The 22,543-nt window shown below is 44.8% G+C and overlaps 1 protein-coding gene across 1 annotated transcript in view; it reads left to right on the top strand.

The window, feature by feature from the left end:
• LOC121577180 (SH3 and multiple ankyrin repeat domains protein 2-like) overlaps window positions 1–22,543 on the top strand; it is a 155,502-nt gene that overhangs the window by 20,766 nt on the left and 112,193 nt on the right. The window contains exons 2-6 of the mRNA XM_041890946.2: window positions 6,584–6,811; window positions 12,152–12,358; window positions 13,791–13,862; window positions 14,857–14,965; window positions 15,487–15,638. Of these exons, the coding sequence (XP_041746880.2) occupies window positions 6,593–6,811; window positions 12,152–12,358; window positions 13,791–13,862; window positions 14,857–14,965; window positions 15,487–15,638 (759 nt within the window). The 5' untranslated portion in view covers window positions 6,584–6,592. The remainder of the gene's footprint in view (window positions 1–6,583; window positions 6,812–12,151; window positions 12,359–13,790; window positions 13,863–14,856; window positions 14,966–15,486; window positions 15,639–22,543) is intronic.

Consider the following 22,543-nt stretch of genomic DNA (forward strand, 5'->3'; position numbering starts at 1 on the left):
GGAACGGGCCGGGCCAGACTGGGAACACGCACCACTGGCTTGGTGCGGGGAGCAGGAACGGGCCGGGCCGGACTGGGAACACGCACCACTGGCTTGGTGCGAGGAGCAGGAACGGGCCGGGCCGGACTGGGAACACGCACCACTGGCTTGGTGCGGGGAGCAGGAACGGGCCGTACCGGAGGGGTAAGTGAAATGTACAGGGAGTACACTGAGGAGCCCCCGTGTTTAGGGTCAGTGTGGCGGATGTGTTGTTGCCTACCCTCACCACTTGGGGGCGGCCCGTCAGGGAGTCCAGGATCGAGTAGCAGAAGGAGGTGTTTAGTCCCCGGGTCCTTAGCTTAGTGATGAGCTTGGAGGGCACTCTGGTGTTTAACGCTGAGCTGTAGTCAATGAACAGCATTCTCACGTAGGTGTTCCTTTTGTCCAGGTGGGAAAGTGCAGTGTGGAGTGCTATAGAGATTACGTCATCTATGTATCTGTTGGGGCGGTATGCGAATTGGAGTTGGTCCAGGGTTTCTGGGATGATGGTGTTGATGTGAGCTATGACCAGCCTTTCAAAGCATTTCATGGCTACAGATGTAAATGCTACAGGGCGGTAGTCATTTAGGCTTGTTAACATGGCGTGCTTGGGCACAGGGACTAGTGTGGTCAGCTTGAAACATGTAGGTATTACAAACTGGGTCAGGGAGAGGTTGAAAATGTCAGCGGGCCAGTGCATGCTCTGAGTTAGGGCTGGGCGAAATGGCCTAAATATCATATCTCGATCTTTTCAAACTTATGGGCGATTCACGAAATATACCTCCATTTTTTTAATGTTTTGTTTAAATAAACGTTGTTGAACAATTAATTGTCAAAACACTACATTTCAAACAGTCAACAATAATCGAATGAATTCAGGGCTGGTGAAGTTATACCTAGGCTAAAGACACAGTGCATTCAGAAAGTATTCAGACCCCTTGACTTTTTCCACATTTTGTTACTGTCACGCCCTGACTCTGGGGACTCGTATATGTTGAGTCAGGGTGTGTATGTTCTATGTTGTGTATTTCTATGTTGGTGTTCTATTATGTGTAGACCTATGTTGGCCGGTGTGGTTCCCAATCAGAGGCAGCTGTAGCTCGTTGTCTCTGATTGGGGACCATACTTAGGCAGCCTATTGGCACTAGTGGGTTGTGGGATCTTGTTCCGTGTTAGGTATGTTGTTTGTGTACCTTGGACTTCACATTTCGTTTCTTGTTTTGTCGTTGTGTTTAATAGTCAAATAAACATGTATGCATATCACGCTGCGCCTTGGTCTGACCCGTTCATCAACGATCGTGACAGTTACGTTACAGCCTGTCACGCACGTTGACTGATGACTCGTGGAACCAAGGCGCAGCGTGATAAGCGTACATCTTTAATGATACACAACACACGAACAAAACAACAAAACGAAATGATACGTGAAGTCCTGAGGTTACACACACCAAACCTTTACGGATCAAGATCCCACAAACTAACTGGTGCCAACAGGCTGCCTAAGTATGGTCCCCAATCAGAGACAACGAGCTACAGCTGCCTCTGATTGGAAACCACCCTGGCCAACATAGATCTAAACGATCTAGAACAAAAAACATAGAAAACTAAACATAGAAAAATCCACACCCTGGCTCAACATTTAAGAGTCCCCAGAGCCAGGGCGTGACACAGCCTGATTTTTCTTTTAATCCCTCATCAATCTACACACAATACTCCATTATAACAAAGCAAAAACAGGTTTTTTGAAATCACATTTACATAACTATTCAGACGCTTTACTTAGTACTTTGTTGAAGCACCTTTGGCAGCGATTACAGCCTCAAGTCTTCTTGGGAATGACGCTACAAGCTTGGCACACATGTATTTGGGGAGATTCTCCTATTATTCTCTGCAGATCCTGTCAAGCTCTGTCAGGATGGATGGGGAAAGTCGCTGCACAGCAATTTACAGGTCTCACCAGAGATTTTCGATTGGGTTCAAGTCTGGGTTCTGGCTGGGTCACTCAAGGTCAGTCAGAGACTTGTCCCGAAGCCACTTGGCTGTGTGCTTAGGGTCGTTGTCCTGTTTGAAGGTGAACCTTCGCCCCAGTCTGAGGTCCTGAGCGCTCTGGAGCAGGTTTTCATCAAGGATCTCTCTGTACTTTGCTCTGTTCAACTTTCTCTCGATACTGACTAGTCTCCCAGTCCCTGCCGCTGAAAAACATCCCCACAGCATGATTCTGCCACCACCATGCTCCACCGTAGGGATGATGCCAGGTTTCCTCCAGACATGACGCTTAGCATTCAGGCCAAAGAGTTCAATCTGGGTTTCATCAGACCAGAGAATCTTGTTTCTCATGGTCTGAGAGTCCTTTAGGTGCCTTTTGGCAAACTCCAAGCGGGCTGTCATGTGTATTTTACTGAGGAGTGGCTTCCATCTGGCCACTCTACCATAATGGCCTGATTGGTGGAGTGCTGCAGAGAAGGTTCTCCCATCTCCACAGAGGAACTCTAGAGCTCATTCAGAGTGACCATCGGGTTCTTGGTCACCTCCCTGACCAAGGCCCTTCTCCCCCGATTGCTCAGTTTGGCCGGGCGGCCAGCTCTAGGAAGAGTCTTTGTGGTTCCAAACTTGGTCCATTTAAGAATGATGGAGGCCACAGTGTTCTTGGGGACCTTCAATGCTGCAGAAATGTTTTGGTACCCTTCCCCAGACCTGTGCCTCGACACAATCCTGTCTCGGAGCTCTACGGACAATTCCTTCTACCTCATGGCTTGGTTTTTGCTCTGACATGCACTGTCAAATGTGGGACCTTATATAGACAGATGTGTGCCTTTCCAAATCATGTCCAATCAATTGAATTTACCACAGGTGGACTCCAATCCAGTTGTAGAAATATCTTAAGGATGATCAATGGAAACAGGATGCACCTGAGCTCAATTTCGAGTCTCATAGCAAAGGGTCTGAATACTTATGTAAATTAGGTATCGCATTTAAATTTTTTGTACATTTGCAAGAATTTCTAAAGACCTGTTTTCGCTTTGTCATTATGGGGTATTGTGTGTAGATTGATGAGGGGGAAAGATATTTAATCAATTTTAGAATAAGGCTGTAACATAACAAAATATGGAAAAAGTCAAGGGGTCTGAATACTTTCCGAATGCTCTGTAGACAGGTGTGTGCCTTTCCAAATCATATCCAATCAATTGTATTTACCACAGTTGGTCTCCAATCAAGTTGTAGGAACATCTCAAGGATGATCAATGGAAACAGGATGCACCTGAGCTCAATTTCAAGTCTCATAGCAAAGGGTCTGAATACTTATGTAAATAAGGTATTTCTGTTTTCACTTTGTCATTATGGGGTATTGTGTGTAGATGGATTCATCCATTTTAGAATAAGGCTGTAACGTAACAAAATGTGGAAATAGTGAAGGGGTCTGAATACTTTCTAAATGCACTGTAAGCCTTCCACAACCATAAGACCCACTAATTATTTTATTATTTTATCAAAATAGTTTAACCTGCTTTTTTGGGGGCAATAATCACTAATCTGTCTATGAAAATGCCATTTTCTGTTACAAATTTAACTAGAACCATGCATAATGCACATTCACTAATAATGACTTCTACAATAACTTCTTGTAGCAGGAATTAGGCTATAGAAAATGAACACAGGTCTCATCAACAATCTCTCAAGCCCACGTGCTAGTGATTAGCCAGCTAATCTTTATATTTAAAGTTTAGTCAACTTGGATCTATTTGCTAGCCAACAAGGTTGAACTGTTGAATTGTTATGAAAACACCCCTGTGTCTGTCTCCAAATGTTTGAAAAGCATATTAGTCTGTCCACTTTGTTCAGATATTGAAATTAAATGGCCTACCTTTTTTCTCAGAATGAGGATGAGTTGCCAATTCCTTATATAATAATTGTGTTTTATGCTTATTGCACATTTATAAAACACAGACTAGACAACTAGTATACCAATCTTTGGCTAAAATGCTGCTAGCAGCACATGGTACCCCCATGCCTTGCACAACAAATTAGGCATTCATTTTCCAGAATCAATGTTCATTGATACTCTCGTTTTAGTAGTGTCTGCTCTGCGCGCAATTTGAGTAGTTGATACATTAAAAGGGTATCGTTAGAAAAGTTTAACTTCTCTATTACAGTAAAATAATGTCTCAATCTGTTTTGTTGTCCATATGACCGATTCTGTTGGACCAAACCTCAAATGCAAATAGAGAGATGTAATCTCTCAACTTTGTTGGCATGAGAGGCAGGGGTAGGGGTATGGTGTGTGTGTGTAAACCATAGAGGAAGAGGCGAAGCGAGAGGTTTCAGTCTCGCTAAAATCTGTCCAAAATAAGGCCAATGCATCACGTCATTATATACAGATCTCTGGTGTAAATGGGAAGGTCCACACAGCACAGAGGGGTGAAGGAGACGAAACCAAAAATACAACATGAGAACAAGCAGACATAAACGCTCATAAAAACAAAAGCCTTACTCTGAGTACGCGTCCTGGTACTCTGTCTGGCCCTGCGGCCTTGTGAATGTTAACCTGTTTTAAGGTCTTACTCACATCAGCTATGGAGAGTGTGTATCACAGTCGTCTGGAACAGCTGGTGCTCTCATGCATGGTTCAGTGTTGCTTGCCTCGAAGCGAGCATAGAAGGCATTGAGCTCGTCTGGTAGGCTTGCGTCACTGGGCAGCGCGACTGGGTTTCCCTTTATAATCCGTGATAGTTTGCAAGCCCTGCCACGTCCGACGAATGCCAGAGCCGGTGTAGTAGGATTTGATCTTAGTCCTGTATTAACGCTTTGCCTGTTTGATTGTTCGTCTGAGGGCGTAGTGGGATTTCTTATAAGTGTCCGGATTAGTGTCCCGCCCCTTGAGCTCAGTGCGGATGTTGCCTGTAATCCATGGCTTCTTGTTGGGATATGTATGTACGGTCTCAGAAGGATAGAGTTATGGTCAGATTTGCCAAATGGAGGGCAAGGGAGAGCTTTGTACGCGTCTCTGTGTGTGGAGTAAATGTGATCTAGAGTTTTTTTCTCTAGTTGCACATGCTGGTAGAAATTAGGTAAAACGTATTTTGGTTTTCCTGCGTTAAAGTCTCCGGCCACTAGGAGCGCCGCCTCTGGATTAGCATTTTCTTGTTTGCTTATTGCCTTATACAGCTCGTTGAGTGCGGTCTTAGTGCCAGCATCGGTTTGTGGTGGTAAATAGACAGCTACGAAGAATATAGATGAAAACTCTCTTGGTAAACAGTATGGTCTACAGCTTATCATGAGGTACTCTAACTCAGGCGAGCAGAACCTTGAGACTTCCTTAATATTAGTGATTGTGCACCAGTTGTTGTTGACAAAGAGACAAAGATAATTGTTCCGACTTCAAAAGCACTTAAACACAATAATGTTGGATTTATAGTTTCCCACTTACCACAAGCATGCGAATGCCCCAATAATGTAACTTTAAAGTATAATAAACAATGTTAACATTTCTATTCGAGTGTGATCTTTTGCATAACAACCGTGGAACATGTTTAGCTATAGGAATATGCTTATACACGCTAGCAACACGAGTAAACATTAGCAAACATTCTAAATCTGTTTTTGGCGCCAAATGAGGGGATATGAATCACGTCCCAATGATATCTCCTTTCTCCTGAAGTGTGCACTCACTTGTTCACTACTTCCCACAACCTAAAAGCATTGGATTGGTGGAGACATGGGTGAGTGGAGGTTTCCACCATATTTCTTATTCCAGTTATTTCCTTTCATATCAGTGAAGGGAAGTGAACAGGTGCACACTTTGGGAGGAAGGAAAGATAATTGGGATATAGCATTGTCATAGTCCTGTTTGTATGTTTGACATTGTAATAAATGTATGGATCTGGGTGAGCCTGTCTCTTCTCTCCTCTCTCCTATCTCTTCTCCCTCCCCCGGCCACAGTCCAATATCAGGCCCGACGTACAGTGAGAAGGAGATGGTCCACAGTGTGCGTGTGTGTGTGTGTGTGACGTCGTGTGTGTGTGTGTGACGCCGTGTGCGCGTCAGTGTGTGAAGTACACTATGTTTGTATGTGTATCTGTGTCTGTAATTGTATGGTTTCTACGTAACACTGTGTCCTCCCTTCTCTCGCTCTCTCTCCCCTCCTCCTTCTCTCTTGCTGGCCTGACCAGTAGAGTATCATTCCTCGGTGCCCAATGTCCAGTGAGGAGGAGATGGACCAGAACTTTTGTGTGTGTGCATATGTGTGTGTGTATAAAGTACACTGTGTAATATCCCTTCTTTCCTCTCTTCGCTCCCTCCCCCGGCAACAGTGTAGTACAGTATCATGCCTCGAAGCCCAACGTTGAGTCCGGAGATGGCGTGTTTGTGTGTGTTAGTATTTTATGTGTGAAGTACACTGTGTCTGTGTGTTTATCTGGGGTTGGTTACTGTATAATGAAGTCCTCTATCCCTGGCACGGCTACAGTAGAGTCCAGCATGCCTCGTAGCCTGACCTTCTGAGCTTGTGTGTGCGTTAGTAGTATATACTGTATAGTGTACACTGTGTAACACAGTCTCCTCTCTCCAGTAGAGTATCATGCCTCGGAGTCCTACGTCCAGCGAGGAGGAGATGGCCCAGAGTTTCTCTGACGGGTCTGGAGGTTTTGAGACAGACAGCTCCAAGGAGTTGCCTGGCCATGGAGGACCTGGAGGGGAAAGGGCCAGCAGAAGGACCGGCAGGAGGGCAGAGAAGGATAGGGCCGCCCGCAGGGAGTCACTGGTCTTCTGTGTGGTCATCCCTGACCTGCAGCAGTCTGTGAGTACACACTTCTGTCTCTGTAAATTATTTTCTTATCATACTGCAGTAATATGCAATCTAAATCCAGTTCAAAGCCAAAACATAAGCACCTTTCACTTTCCATTTGTGTTGTCATCCCTGACCGACAGTAGTCCGTGAGTAGGGACAGGGACATAACTTTTTTTTTTTTGCATATTAGTCATTTAGTAGACAGTCTTATCCAGAGTGACTAACAATCAGTGCATTCAACTAAAGTAGGTAAAACAACGACCTCAGATGCAGTAATTTTATAACTAACGTTTCGACAGACAAGCTGTCTTCATCAGGGTATAATGACAAACACTGCGGGTCACTAGTTTATATAGTTTGGAAGGACACACACAGGTGTCTGTAATCATAGCCGGGTGTGGATTAACGATGTGACACTCTGGCTCTATGGACGTTTATATTGAGCCAGGGTTGTTCATTTTCGTGTGTTTGGGTGTATTTCATTTGGTGGAGTTGGGGATGGGTGAGTTTCATTTTGTTTGTGTCATGTGGTGATTGGTCGATGACTCCCAATCGGAGGTAACGAGTGTCAGCTGTCGGCTCGTTATCTCTGATTGGGAGCCATATATATTCTGTGTGTTTTCTCCTTTGTGTTGTGGGTTATTGTTTCTTTGTTGCTGTTAGTAGTATTCAGTATAGAACTTCACGGATCGTCATTTGTTGTTTTCTTCGTGGTTGCTTTAAGTTAATAAAGTCATCATGTTCACTCGCAACGCTGCGCATTGGTCTCCTCCTTCAGACGGTCGTGACAGAATAACCCACCAAAAAAGGACCAAGCAGCGCGTCCAGGAGCAAGGGGTCTGGACACAGGAGTTATGGATGCCTCCTAAGGACTTTTGGACATGGGAGGAGATTCGGGCTGGAAAGGGTCCTTGGGCACAACCGGAGGAACATCATCGCCCTCGTGAAGAGCTGGAGGCAGCTGCAGCCGAGAGGAGGTGGTCTGAGGAGGAATATCACCGCCCTCGTGAAGAGCTGGAGGCAGCTGCAGCCGAGAGGAGGTGGTATGAAGAGGAAGCGCGGAGTCGAGGCTGGAAGCCCGTGGTTACTCCCCAAAAATTTTTGGGGGGGCACATGGCAGGCGCCTGGGCAGCAGGAGGCTGCCACAGGGGAGAAAAGGAGAGAAGGCTATCGGATTACGGGAGCCATTGGCGAGTAGAGGGAGGGAAGTTGTTGTGGCACGGCATGAGAGACTGAAGTGTGTTCCCAGTCTGGTCCGGTCCGTTCTTGATCCCCAGTTAAGGCCAGTGGTGGGTGTTCCCGGTACGGTCCGGCCTGTTCCTACTCCACGCACCAGGTCCACGATGTGCGTCGCCAGCCGGCCTGAACTGGCCGTCTGCCCAACGGCGCCTGAACTGCCCGTCTGCCCAACGCCGTCTGAACTGCCCGTCTGCCCAACGCCGTCTGAACTGCCCGTCTGCCCAACGGCGCCTGAACTGCCCGGCTGCCCAACGCCGTCTGAACTGCCCGTCTGCCCAACGCCGTCTGAACTGCCCCGTCTGCCCAACGCCGTCTGAACTGTCCGTCTGCCCAACGCCGTCTGAACTGCCCGTCTGTACTGAGCCTGCAAAGCCGCCCGTCTGCCATGAGCCTTCAGAGCCGTCCGCCAGACCGGAGCCGCTAGAGCTCTCCGCCAGACAGGATCAGCCAGAGCCTTCCGCCAGACAGGATCAGCCAGAGCCTTCCGCCAGACAGGATCAGCCAGAGCCTTCCGCCAGACAGGAGCAGCCAGAGCCTTCCGTCAGACCGGATCAGCCAGAGCCTTCCGCCAGACAGGATCAGCCAGAGCCTTCCGCCAGCCATGAGCAGCCAGACCCGTCAGCCAGCCATGAGCAGCCAGATCCGTCAGCCAGCTATGAGCAGCCAGATCCGTCAGCCAGCCATGAGCAGCCAGATCCGTCAGCCAGCCATAAGCAGCCAGATCCGTCAGCCAGCCATGAGCAGCCAGATCCGTCAGCCAGCCATGAGCAGCCAGATCCGTCAGCCAGCCATGAGCAGCCAGATCCGTCAGCCAGCCATGAGCAGCCAGATCCGTCAGCCAGCCATGAGCAGCCAGATCCGTCAGCCCGCCAGGATCCGCCAGATCCGTCAGCCAGCCAGGATCCGCCAGAGCCGTCCTGCCAGGATCCGCCAGAGCCGTCCAGCCAGGATCCGCCAGAGCTGTCCAGCCAGGATCCGCCAGAACCGTCTAGCCAGGATCCGCCAGAGCCGTCCAGCCAGGATCCGCCAGAGCCGTCCCAGCAAGGATCCGCCAGAGCCGTCCAGCCAGGATCCGCCAGAGCCGTCCAGCCAGGATCCGCCAGAGCCGTCCAGCCAGGATCCGCCAGAGCCGTCCAGCCAGGATCCGCCAGAGCCGTCCCAGCCAGGATCCGCCAGAGCCGTCCAGCCAGGATCCGCCAGAGCCGTCCAGCCTGGATCCGCCAGAGCCGTCCCGCCAGGATCCGCCAGAGCCGTCCCGCCAGGATCCGCCAGAGCCGTCCCGCCAGGATCCGCCAGAGCCAGCCAGCCAGGATCCGCCATCTAGTCAGGTACTGCCCCTTAGTCCGGTACTGCCCCGTAGTCCGGTGCCGCCTTAATCCAGTGGGGTTTAGTTGGGGGTGGTCATGAGGAAGGGAATACGGAAGCGGATAGTGACTAAGGTGGGGGTGGGGACCACGACCTGGGCCAGAGCCGCCACCAGGGACAGACGCCCACCCAGACCCTCCCTAGTCCTGATGTTGGTGCGCCCGGAGTTCGCACCTTTAGGGGGGTACTGTGACACTCTGGCTCTATGGACGTTTATATTGAGCCAGGGTTGTTCATTTTCGTGTGTTTGGGTGTATTTCATTTGGTGGAGTTGGGGATGGGTGAGTTTCATTTTGTTTGTGTCATGTGGTGATTGGTCGATGACTCCCAATCGGAGGTAACGAGTGTCAGCTGTCGGCTCGTTATCTCTGATTGGGAGCCATATATATTCTGTGTGTTTTCTCCTTTGTGTTGTGGGTTATTGTTTCTTTGTTGCTGTTAGTAGTATTCAGTATAGAACTTCACGGATCGTCATTTGTTGTTTTCTTCGTGGTTGCTTTAAGTTAATAAAGTCATCATGTTCACTCGCAACGCTGCGCATTGGTCTCCTCCTTCAGACGGTCGTGACAAACGACCACGTCACAATCATTGCAAGGAAAACAGGAAAGAAAACAGCAGCTATCTGCCAAATCAGTGCTAGTGAGAGTAGAAAAATATTTGGGATGCTGCATGCTGGTTGGAATTACGACATACCGGTAGTTTGTTACTGCGTGTTGCTTATGTGAAAGACTGAACCCTAGGCTAGTAGAATTGTTAGTAAAGCACAAAGCTGTTAAAAAATGAGGTCATAGCTATTGTGGGATATTTGCGCCAACCTAGCTGCATATAGTCAATATGAAAGAGCGAGCTACAATAGCTATGTACTGTATAATGTATAAACTGAAAGTCACACTGTTCTCAGCCGAGCAGTTAGATAGATACAGTGTCATCAGAAAGGATTCACACCCCTTGGCTTTTTCCACATTTTGTTGTGTTACAGCCTGAATTTATTATGGATGACATTTAGATTTCCTTCACTGGCCTACACACAATACCCCATAATGTCAAAGTGGAATTATGATTTTTGAAATGTTTACAAATTAATAAAAACTGAAAAGCTTAAATGTCGAGTCAATAAGTATTCAACCTCTTTGTTGTGGCAAACCTAAATAGGTTCAGGAGAAAAAAATGTGCTTAACAAGTCACCCAATGCATTGCATGGACTCACTTTGTGTGCAATAATAGTGTTTAACATGATTTTTGAATGACTACCTTATGTCTTCACCCCACACATACAATTAGCTTTAAGGTCCCTCAGTCGAGCAGTGAATTTGAAACACAGATTCAACCACAAAGGGATGTTTTCCAATGCCTCTCAAAGAAGGGCACCTATTGGTAGCAGATATTGAATATCCCTTTGAGCATGGTGAAGTTATTGATTACACTTTGGATGGTGTATCATGTTATGGGTATGCTTGTAATTGTTAAGAACTGGGGAGCTTTTCAGGATGTAAAAGAAACGTAATAGAGCTAAGCACAGGCAAAATCCTAGAGGAAAACCTGGCTCAGTCTGCTTTTCATTAGATACTGGGAGATTCATTCACCTTTCAGTAGAACAATAACCTAAAACACAAGGCCAAATCTACACTGGAGTTGCTTACCAAGAAGATTGTGTATGTTCCTGAGTGGCCGAGTTACAGTTTTGACTTAAATCTACTTGAATATCTATGTCAAGACCTGAAAATGGTTGTCTAGCAAATGATCAACAACCAACTTGACAGAGCTTGAAGAATTCTGAAAAGGATAATGGGCAAATGTTGCATAATCCAGGGGTGGAAAGCTCTTAGAGACTTACCCAGAAAGACACATAGCTGTAATCGCTGCTAAAGGTGCTTCTACAAAGTATTGACTCAGTGGTGTGAATACTTACATACATTAGATATTTCTGTATTTCATTTTCAATACATTACGACATTTGTCTAAAAACATGTTTTTACGTTGTCATTATGAGGTATTGTGTGTAGATGGGTATAATTATATATACTTTTTCATCCATTTTGAATTCAGGCTGTAACACAACAAAATGTGGAATAAGTCAAGGCGTATGAATACTTTCTGAAGGCACTGTATGTAAGAGGGAGAAAAAAAGCAATTGAAAATCAATAGCTAGGTTATTCAGCCACAAAACATAGATTTTCTTGCTGAGAAGAAGTGCTGTTGTTTTTCAAATGCCTTATCAGAAATGAACACACACTCTCAGATAAACCCCCTAGGATTTTCTGGATAACAGGCATAATGCATTGCTATAATCCTTACTAATTGATTGAGCTAATTCCAGTTGTTTTCTTCCACCAATACTGTGTAGTGTGCACCTCTGCCAAATGACTTAATGAATATGGAATGATAATATTTGTCCTGCTTCTGTTGGGAAGAGGCTAGCTAATTACTGTAGCAGAATATAATTAGTAGACATTTACATACTGTTCTATACTGGACTTCCTAGTCTATTCTACTGTAAATAAAAGCCTATATTCACAGCCATTGTCTCACTGGCAGGGAGACGTGTGCTATTGTTTGTCCAGATCCATCTGTTAGCACCTGCTGCCAGAATGTAAAATCTGCATGTGTATGTTAGAAGCAGAAATGTATGCTTTTTAAACCCAACGCCAGCTGTCGTCTAATGTTTTGGAGCAGAAATGTATGTTTAAACTCCAGGTTTGGTATTTTAGTATGATCTTTACATGTGTTGTCTTTGTTTTGGAGCAGACATGTATGAGGTTTAAGCCCGAGGCCACCGTGTGGGTTGCTAAGCAGCAGATCCTGTGTACACTGACCCAGACGTTGAGGGACGTGCTGAACTATGGCCTGTTTCAGCCCGCTGTGGAGGGCCGCAAGTCTGGCTTCCTGGACGAAGAGCGCCCCCTCAAAGACTACCCCACTCCCACCAGCATCAAGGGGGTTCCAACTCTAGAGGTACAGTAACAGTACTGCTTGGATCCATCCCTCAGGTCCTAACCCTAACCCTAGCCCTAGTCCTAACCCTCAGACTAACTCCCCCACCATCAGCAAAGGGATCCCAACTCTGGTGGTACAGAAACAGTACAGCTCCATTAGTCTGTATTGTCAAACGCACATCCATCACTGATTGCTCCACAACATACAGTACCTTCATCAGGCTATTACTGTTTTGATCTTCGTCTTGTCAAATAGATGCACTCATGGCTCAAAACGTTCTACTAGCCTATAGAGGATGTGGTGGAGCAGTAGTGTGTGCATTGCAGGCCCTACTTAATTTATCCAGAATGGCTCCATCCCTCAAGTCCAGTCCTCCTGTATTGGCAAACGTACGCCACTGATTGCTCTACAACATACCTTTATTAGGCAAGTACGACGTTGTAATGGATTGTGTGTGTGGGCCCTACTTCCTACATTTCTCCAGCACTACTCCATCCCTGCGGTCCAGTAACACAGCACTGGACACACTGCTGAACCCCACCCAGGGCTGCTGTATAAGCACTTCTCCTGGTTGATCATTATCAAAGAATCTGGAGAAATGCAGCCACTTAATGAATGATCAAGGGACTGCATCACTATAATAAGTCTTGTTTTCCAAACAGCTCGGCTGGATTGTGATGAGGCGGCATAGCTGGAAACTCCATTCTTGGCTCCCTCTCTCTGTTCTTTGTTCTATATAGCCTCAGTCAGCGGTCCCCTGGTATCACTACTACTTAATTATTGCCTGCCTGGGTGATCTTTTCTAGTATAGTACACCTTAGTTACTTAGTATTAGACATATGTATCACCAGTTCTGGGCCAGTATTCATAAAGTGTCTCAGAGAAGTGCTGATCAGTTTTGCCTTTAAGATCATAACTGAGGCTTTATAGAACAATGCTATGGACAGGGGGGCCCTGATCCTAGATCAGCGCTCTTACGCTGAGAGGATTTTGTGAATACGGGCCCTGGGTATGATTGGGAAGTCATCTTTTTTGAATCCCCTACAGTTTCGTTATAAGAGCAAGGTCTACCAAAAACCCAATGTGAACGTTTCCATAGCTGGAAACTCCCTCTTGGCTCCCTCTCTCTGTTCTTTGTTCGATATAGCCCCAGTCAGGGGTCCCCTGGTAACGCTAGTACTTGACTGAAGTCTTAATTACTGCCTGCTTCTTCTACTGGTAGTTGTACTACTTACTTAGTTTTGAATATATGGATCACCAGTGTCAGTGCTGCAGGGTATGATTGTGGCTGTTTTGTTAGTCAGGATCATTACGAGATGATTATAAGAGACATTATAGGGTGGTCATGCTCATGATAAGTCTTACAATGCATTACAACAACATCATAATGCATTATTACCTGTTGGCTTTAAGTGAAGCGTTTCCTTTAATACTCTTCTCCTATTTACAGTTCCGTTACAAGAGCAGGGTCTACCAGCAGCCCAATGTAAACGAAAAGGAGATTGCCAAAATCCACACGGAGGTGAGAAAAATAAATGAGGCTCTATATTCCCTTTTTCACTTCTTTCAGGTTGTACAATAGATTCATTATATTCACTGCAATGACTTTGAATATCAATTGCTGGTGTCATTTATTGTATTGGATCAGGTGAAAGCTATACCTTGGACAGGTATACCCTTTTCACACTATGTATCCGCCAATGATGGAACCGTGCTGGAAAGGTCAATGAAGAAAATAAAATTTCAGCGGCAGTAGAGTATGGCTCAAGACACTACAGTCGTGTGAAAAATGATATTATTAACGGAGCTTGTCTTTGAGATTTTCATTGTATTATGAGTGAAAGAACATCTCAGGTCCTTTCTCTGTAATACTGATCAAATCAATGCACTATTCGGCTACAAGCTGAATATAAAGTGTAAATTATTGAAGTGCATTACTTCCATGGGCTCAATATTTAGCAGGTACGTATTTTAACACAGAACAAGATGGAGTATTGGATTGAGACAGAAAACGACTGAGTCCAGGATAATTCCTATCACTGTCCGGGAATGCCATACTAAATAATTCACCTATCAAATTCCATCCCTGCTGTTTTCCCTGTTCTTTCAAGTCCACTCTTCCTTTGTGTGTGTTTGTTTGCGCGTGTGTGTGTGTGGTGTGTGTGTTGGAGTTGTTCAAAGTGTGTGTAGCTGCGTTAGAGTGCTCTGGTCAGCGTCAGTCCCCCTGTAGTGTCTCTGTCCTGCCTGAAGGTTGCAGGCGAGCCTCTCTCCCTTTTTGCCTGGCACTGTTCAGTTCAGCTCAGCTCTGGGACCTGCTCTTATAGCTATTTATAACTGGCCTGGAAAGCAGCACATGTGTCCCTGGTCCCTGGGGAAAGCACCATGAGAAGAACAGCAGTGCAGAGACCTGTGTAACCATCATCTGACCTCCCTACTGTACCAACCTCCCTGTATCACACATCCGTCCTCTCTCTCTCTCTCTATCTATCTCTCTTTCTGCTCCCTCCTACTCCTAGGCCAACTATAGGAAATTCATGGACCACATTCAGCATCACCAGCTGGATAAAGTGGCAAAGATGCTGGAGAAAGGCTTCGACCCCAACTATCATGACCCTGAAACTGGTGGTACGCCACACATACACACACACACACACACACACACACACACACACACACACACACACACACACAGGCTCTGTCTCAATATTGTGATGTGCACCTCATGTTGTATTATACAGCAGCTGCTTCTGAGAAGTAAACAGTGTCCAATCAATTATGAATGGCTTAGTTTATTGTAAATGGAAATTAGAGATCAGCTCACCTCAAATGTTTTTAAAGTCTCAGTCTACGGCCATAGTACAATTGCTTGTGTTTTTGTGCACCTTCATTATGTGGTACTTACAGGGCTGGTTTCCAGGACAAAGCCTAGTCCTGGACTACAAAGTTATTTCGATGGCCATTCTTCTTTGAACATGCCTTCTATTCCAGAACTAGCCTTCTATTCCAGGAAACTTACCCATAACATTTTCTTTGATGATGTTAATGCAATAACATATATATATATATATATATATATATATATATATATATATATATATATATATATATAACACTAAACAACACCATGTTGTGTGTTTGTTTTGTAGAAACTCCACTGACCTTTGCAGCCCACCTGGACAATATGGCGCAGGTCATCGTTGTGTTGAAACAAGGTGGAGCACATTTGGACTTCAGATCACAAGATGGGATGACCGCTCTCCACCATGCAGTCAGGGCCAAGAATCAGGCCATGCTGAAGGTTATCCAGTAACTCTATGCCTTTTACAGCTAATATAAAGTCGGCCACAATTCCCTCTCTACCCCTTGGCCTTACCCTTTGATGTGTGCGGTTGAAGCAATATAGTGGAAGATCCACCACTACTGCTTTTCTCTAGACCCTTCAGATCTGCAGACATGGAAGGGTTAGGGCTAAGGAGATGGAAGAGAGAGATAATTAGTGTCGACTGATACCTTTAGATTTTTATAAACAATCTTTCCCATAACACCCCACATATAGGAATCGTAGTTGAAAACGTCCTGCATATAACATATGTGACCAACCACATCGATTTGGTCTTATGTAGCAACATTTGAATGGTGTTTTTTACATTGGATAAAAGTAGAGACTCATAGCTACAACATGGTATATTATACACTGCAGTTGAGGAACAATGGGAAAGTAATTCTGCTTTGAAAGTTGATAAACTTGTAACCTCACCTTTGAGAAAATGGCCCTTGAATGTTTTGGTAAACCTACTGGAGAGCTTTTCTTTGTCTACACCCATTCAGCATCGTTCACACCCTCTTAAGCCTTAGCCCCACCCATCTCTTTAAGGATTCACATGTGAGGCCATGTGCTAAACAGAGTGAGTAAGGTAGTGTAGTAAACAACCAAAGATTTCAAGACTAAAAGTGGTGAAAGTAGTAGCCTACAATAAGGAAAAACTCCAGGTAAAAATACACTTTATCTAGTCCTTGGCCTCTATCCTAACCTGACTTTGAAAGTGTCCAGATACAAATATTTTATAAATATTTTATGATTATTAGATTATGCTTACCCAGACACTTGTCTAAATTGATGGGTCATGTGAAGGAAATGCTATAACCACCCCCCAGCCACATCTAGCTAAATTGATGGGTCACTATTGTCTAGACATTTACACATGTTCATGTAATACAATAGATGGCCGTAATCACCCCCAGACACACCTGGCTAACTTGATGGGTCATGTAATCATTCTCTTGCGAAGTGGAGTCTTTTGTTTAGACATGTAGCTAGCTAGCTAGCTAAACAATTAACCGTAATCCCAACCCATAGGTACAGTACAAACAGATTGTCATAGCTAGCCACCATGCATTAAATTAAAATAACTTTCTGACAAAATTAGAAAAGTATAATATCTGAACATTTTGCTAGACTCTTACATGTATACATGGAGCGGGAAGGTTCCTGTCTTTTTCCGTGGCTAAACCAACTAGTCTCGTAATTTAACAATTGTATTCATATTTACAGATGGCATACAAGTTTGTCATTAAGGCACATGAAAGTTGTCATGTTCCAGAAGGCATTTTTGCCAAAAACGCTTTTTGATTAAAATAAATATTAAAATATTAAAATGCTTCTCCTGTGAAGTAGTGACATATACATAGCTTCTTGAAACGGGTCACATATTGTGGCTTTATCGGGTCCACTCCTTAGCTAGCTAACTAATTAGAAGAACAATGAGACTGTAGAACCGGCCAACCGGGTTTTAAAGGAAAGATTCACCCACTTTGAACGTTATATTGTTTTTGTGCATACAGTGGGGGAAAAAATTATTTAGTCAGCCACCAATTGTGCAAGTTCTCCCACTTAAAAAGATGAGAGAGACCTGTAATTTTCATCATAGGTACACGTCAACTATGACAGACAAAATGAGGAAAAAAAATCCAGAAAATCACATTGTAGGATTTTTAATGAATTTATTTGCAAATTATGGTGGAAAATACAGTGAGGGAAAAAAGTATTTGATCCCCTGCTGATTTTGTACGTTTGCCCACTGACAAAGACATGATCAGTCTATCATTTTAATGGTATGTTTATTTGAACAGTGAGAGACAGAATAACAACAAGAAAATCGAGAAAAACGCATGGCAAAAATGTTATGAATTGATTTGCATTTTAATGAGGGAAATAAGTATTTGACCCCTCTGCAAAACATGACTTAGTACTTGGTGGCAAAACCCTTGTTGGCAATCACAGACCTCAGACATTTCTTGTAGTTGGCCACCAGGTTTGCACACATCATCGTGAGGGATTTTGTTCCACTCCTCTTTGCAGATCTTCTCCAAGTCATTAAGATTTCGAGGCTGACGTTTGGCAACTCGAACCTTCAGCTGCCTCCACAGATTTTCTATGGGATTAAGGTCTGGAGACTGGCTAGGCCACTCCAGGACCTTAATGTGCTTCTTCTTGAGCCACTCCTTTGTTGCCTTGGCCATGTGTTTTGGGTCATTGTCATGCTGGAATACCCATCCACGACCCATTTTCAATGCCCTGGCTGAGGGAAGGAGGTTCTCACCCAAGATTTGACAGTACATGGCCCCGTCCATCGTCCCTTTGATGCGGTGAAGTTGTCCTGTCCCTTTAGCAGAAACACACCCCCAAAGCATAATGTTTCCACCTCCATGTTTGACGGTGGGGATGGTGTTCTTGGGGTCATAGGCAGCATTCCTCCTCCTCCAAACAAAGCGAGTTGAGTTGATGCCAAAGAGCTCGATTTTGGTCTCATCTGACCACAACACTTTTACCCAGTTCTCCTCTGAATCATTCAGATGTTCATTGGCAAACTTCAGACGGCCCTGTATATGTGCTTTCTTGAGCAGGGGGACCTTGCGGGCGCTGCAGGATTTCAGTCCTTCACGGCGTAGTGTGTTACCAATTGTTTTCTTGGTGACTATGGTCCCAGCTGCCTTGAGATCATTGACAAGATCCTCCCGTGTAATTCTGGGCTGATTCCTCACCGTTCTCATGATCATTGCAACTCCACGTGCTTTTGTGTTTCTTCCATTTGCGAATAATCGCACCAACTGTTGTCACCTTCTCACCAAGCTGCTTGGCGATGGTCTTGTAGCCCATTCCAGCCTTGTGTAGGTCTACAATCTTGTCCCTGACATCCTTGGAGAGCTCTTTGGTCTTGGCCATGGTGGAGAGTTTGGAATCTGATTGATTGATTGCTTCTGTGGACAGGTGTCTTTTATACAGGTAACAAGCTGAGATTAGGAGCACTCCCTTTAAGAATGTGCTCCTAATCTCAGCTCGTTACGTGTATAAAAGACACCTGGGAGCCAGAAATCTTTCTGATTGAGAGGGGGTCAAATACTTATTTCCCTCATTAAAATGCAAATTAATTTATAACATTTTTGCCATGCGTTTTTCTGGATTTTTTTGTTTTTATTCTGTCTCTCACTGTTCAAATAAACCTACCATTAAAATTATAGACTGATCATTTCTTTGTTAGTGGGCAAATGTACAAAATCAGCAGGGGATCAAATACTTTTTTCCCTCACTGTAAGTATTTGGTCAATAACAAAAGTTTCTCAATACTTTGTTATTTACCCTTTGTTGGCAATGACACAGGTCAAACGTTTTCTGTAAGTCTTCACAAGGTTTTCACACACTGTTGCTGGTATTTTGGCCCATTCCTCCATGCAGATCTCCTCTAGAGCACTGATGTTTTGGGGCTGTCGCTGGGCAACACGGACTTTCAACTCCCTCCAAAGATTTTCTATGGGGTTGAGATCTGGAGACTGGCTAGGCCACTCCAGGACCTTGAAATGCTTCTTACGAAGCCACTCCTTCGTTGCCCGGGCGGTGTGTTTGGGATCATTGTCATGCTGAAAGACCCAGCCACGTTTCATCTTCAATGCCCTTGCTGATGGAAGGAGGTTTTCACTCAAAAAAGTTTTTACCAAAAAGTTCTAATTTGGATTCATCTGACCATATGACATTCTCCCAATCCTCTTCTGGATCATCCAAATGCACTCTAGCAAACTTCAGACGGGCCTGGACATGTACTGGCTTAAGCAGGGGGACACGTCTGGCACTGCAGGATTTGAGTCCCTGGCGGCATAGTGTGTTACTAATGGTAGGCTTTGTTACTTTGTTCCCAGCTCTCTGCAGGTCATTCACTAGGTCCCCCCGTGTGGTTCTGGGATTTTTGCTCACCGTTCTTGTGTTCATTTTGACCCCACGGGGTGAGATCTTGCGTGGAGCCCCAGATCGAGGGAGATTATCAGTGGTCTTTTATGTCTTCCATTTCCTAATAATTGCTCCCACAGTTGATTTCTTCAATCCAAGCTGCTTACCTATTGCAGATTCAGTCTTCCCAGCCTGGTGCAGGTCTACAATTTTGTTTCTGGTGTCCATTGACAGCTCTTTGGTCTTGGCCATAGTGGAGTTTGGAGTGTGACTGTTTGAGGTTGTGGACAGGTGTCTTTTATACTGATAACAAGTTCAAACAGGTGCCATTAATACAGGTAACGAGTGGAGGACAGAGGAGCCTCTTAAAGAAGAAGATACAGGTCTGTGAGAGCCAGAAATCTTGCTTGTTTGTATGTGACCAAATACTTATTTTCCACCATAATTTGCAAATAAATTCATAAAAAATCCTACAATGTGATTTTCTGGATTTTTTTTCCTCAATTTGTCTGTCATAGTTGACGTGTACCTATGATGATAATTACAGGCCTCTCTCATCTTTTTAAGTGGGAGAACTTGCACAATTGGTGGCTGACTAAATACTTTTTCCCCCCACTGTATCTGAGTGATTCCTGGGGTCAATTCATGTTTTCATGTGTATCTGAGCTATTGCCGTTCAAACAGGTAGAAATACAGCTGGCGTGTATTTAGCTCAGATATACAGAATAGCTCAGATACACAGTGTAGAGACCCTACATTGCAGAGTAGGGGAGAGTGGGGTAAGTTGAGCCAAAGGGTTAGAAACCATACACAAAATGTATAATCTGGCCATATATTATGGAAGAGGCGATAATTTCATGGCATCTGTGAAGGATGAAACCATATTGAAAATGTAAGCAAGTTAGGTAAAAAAAAACGGATTTTCACAAAGTCAAATGAATGTATTATGTTATAGGTTTCATGACGCTTGTATCTGAAGTAGATCGTTCTGAGATTGTTTTATACATCAGTTGGAGTCTTTATAAGATACAATATAAGGTCCTAAACCTAGCATGAAAGTGCATCCTTGTAGCTGTGTGGGTAATAATATTAGGCAAAATGTTTGCCTTGGGATAAGTTGAGCCAATGGCCACGGGTAAGTTGAGCCAATGGCCACCATACCCCATACAAATTATGACTACATTTTGTCAGTTTTATGCATAATATGCATAGTATTAGTGCGATGTCATGCATATGAACTCAATATAGTGCATTTTTTATGTTAAAGAGCAGACATCATCATGCCCTGTTTATACAAACGTAAAAAAAGCAGGGGTCTAGCCCCCGTTGAGGTTCTTGTGCGAGCAGCAAATGAAGTGAGAGAAGGGAAGAAGTCCATACGAGCAGCAGCAAGGGATACAAAAATTGACTGAATTGACAAAAAAGAAAACGAACATGTACCTATGCGAAAAAGAGGCAATGATAGAGTAGCAGAGGCACACAAGGTCTTATCTGATGACATGGAGTCTGAGCTTGCTAAACATATCAAGAATTTCACAGACCAGTGTCATGGCCTTAGTAGCCTCAAATGCAGAGAGATTACATTTTACATTTGAGTCATTTAGCAGACGCTCTTATCCAGAGCGACTTACAGTTAGTGAGTGCATACATTTTTCATACTATCTACAGTATATCTGAATGTAGGCATACATTTAAGCTATACAGTACCACACCCACATTCCATGTATTAAACTTGGACTTTTCCAGCACCATCACCCACTGTCACAGGACACCATCACCCATTTACCCTAAGCCGGCTCAACTTACCCTGACCCTATGCTCAACTTACCCCATACCCGGGGTAAGTTGTGCCAAGAGATCACTTTTTTGGATAAGCTATATTTTCCAAACTGTTCAGTTTACATGAATTCTGATTATTTGCAGGGATACACAACATCCTGAAATATACACTTATCGGCCAGTTTATTAGGTACACCCCATTCATGAAAATGGATCACCCCTACATACAGTGAGTCACGTGGCCGTGGCTTGTTATATAAAGCAGGCAGACAGGCACTGAGGCATTCAGATACTGTGCGATTGAACGTTAGAATGAACAAAACTAGTGACCTAAGCAATTTTGAGCGTGATATGGCGTGCCGGATCCAGTATCTCAGAAATGGCCACCCTCCTTGGCTTTTCACGCAAAGTGTCTTTACCGAGAATGGTGCGACAAATAAAAAACATTCAGTCAGCGGTAGTCCTGTGGCCGAAAACAGCTCGTTGATGAGAGAGGTCGAAGGAGAATGGCAAGAATCATACAAGCTAACAGGCGGGCCACAAACAGACAAATAACGTTGAGGTACAACAGTGGTGTGCAGAACGGCATCTCGGAACGCACAACTCGTTGATCCTTGTCACGGATGGGCTATTGCAGCAGATAACCACACCGGGTTCCACTCCTATCAGCTAAAAATAAGAAGAAGCTGCTCCTGTGGGCACGCAATCACCAACACTGGACAATTGAGGAGTGGAAATATATTGCCTGGAACATGACAGTGAGTTCAGTTTACTGGAGTGGCCTACGCAGTCCCCAGACCTCAACCCAATAGAGCATCTTTGGGATGAGATGATACAGGCTGTTCGCAGCATGAATGTACTACCGTCCAATCTGGAGCAACTACGTAATGCAATCGCTTCAGCATGGACCAACATCCCTGTGGAACGTATCTGACACCTTGTAAAATGCCCCAAAGATTTCAGGCTGTCCGGGAGGCAAAGGGGGGGTCAGACCCGGTACTAGATGGGTATACCTAATAAACTGGCCGGTGAGTGCATGTAGATATCTTTGTTAGAAAGAATACTATATTTCCCTTGACGTAGTGATGCTGAATGTAAAAACACTCAACTTACCCCACTCTCCCCTACAATGGCTCCATGTGGTGTCACTCCTTCTCTGTGGAAGGTGTGCTGCGGCGATGAGGTCTCACTTCTGGGTTGAGGAG

Source organism: Coregonus clupeaformis, chromosome 11 (genome assembly GCF_020615455.1).
Source record: "Coregonus clupeaformis isolate EN_2021a chromosome 11, ASM2061545v1, whole genome shotgun sequence".
Classification (NCBI taxonomy): Eukaryota; Metazoa; Chordata; class Actinopteri; order Salmoniformes; family Salmonidae; genus Coregonus; species Coregonus clupeaformis.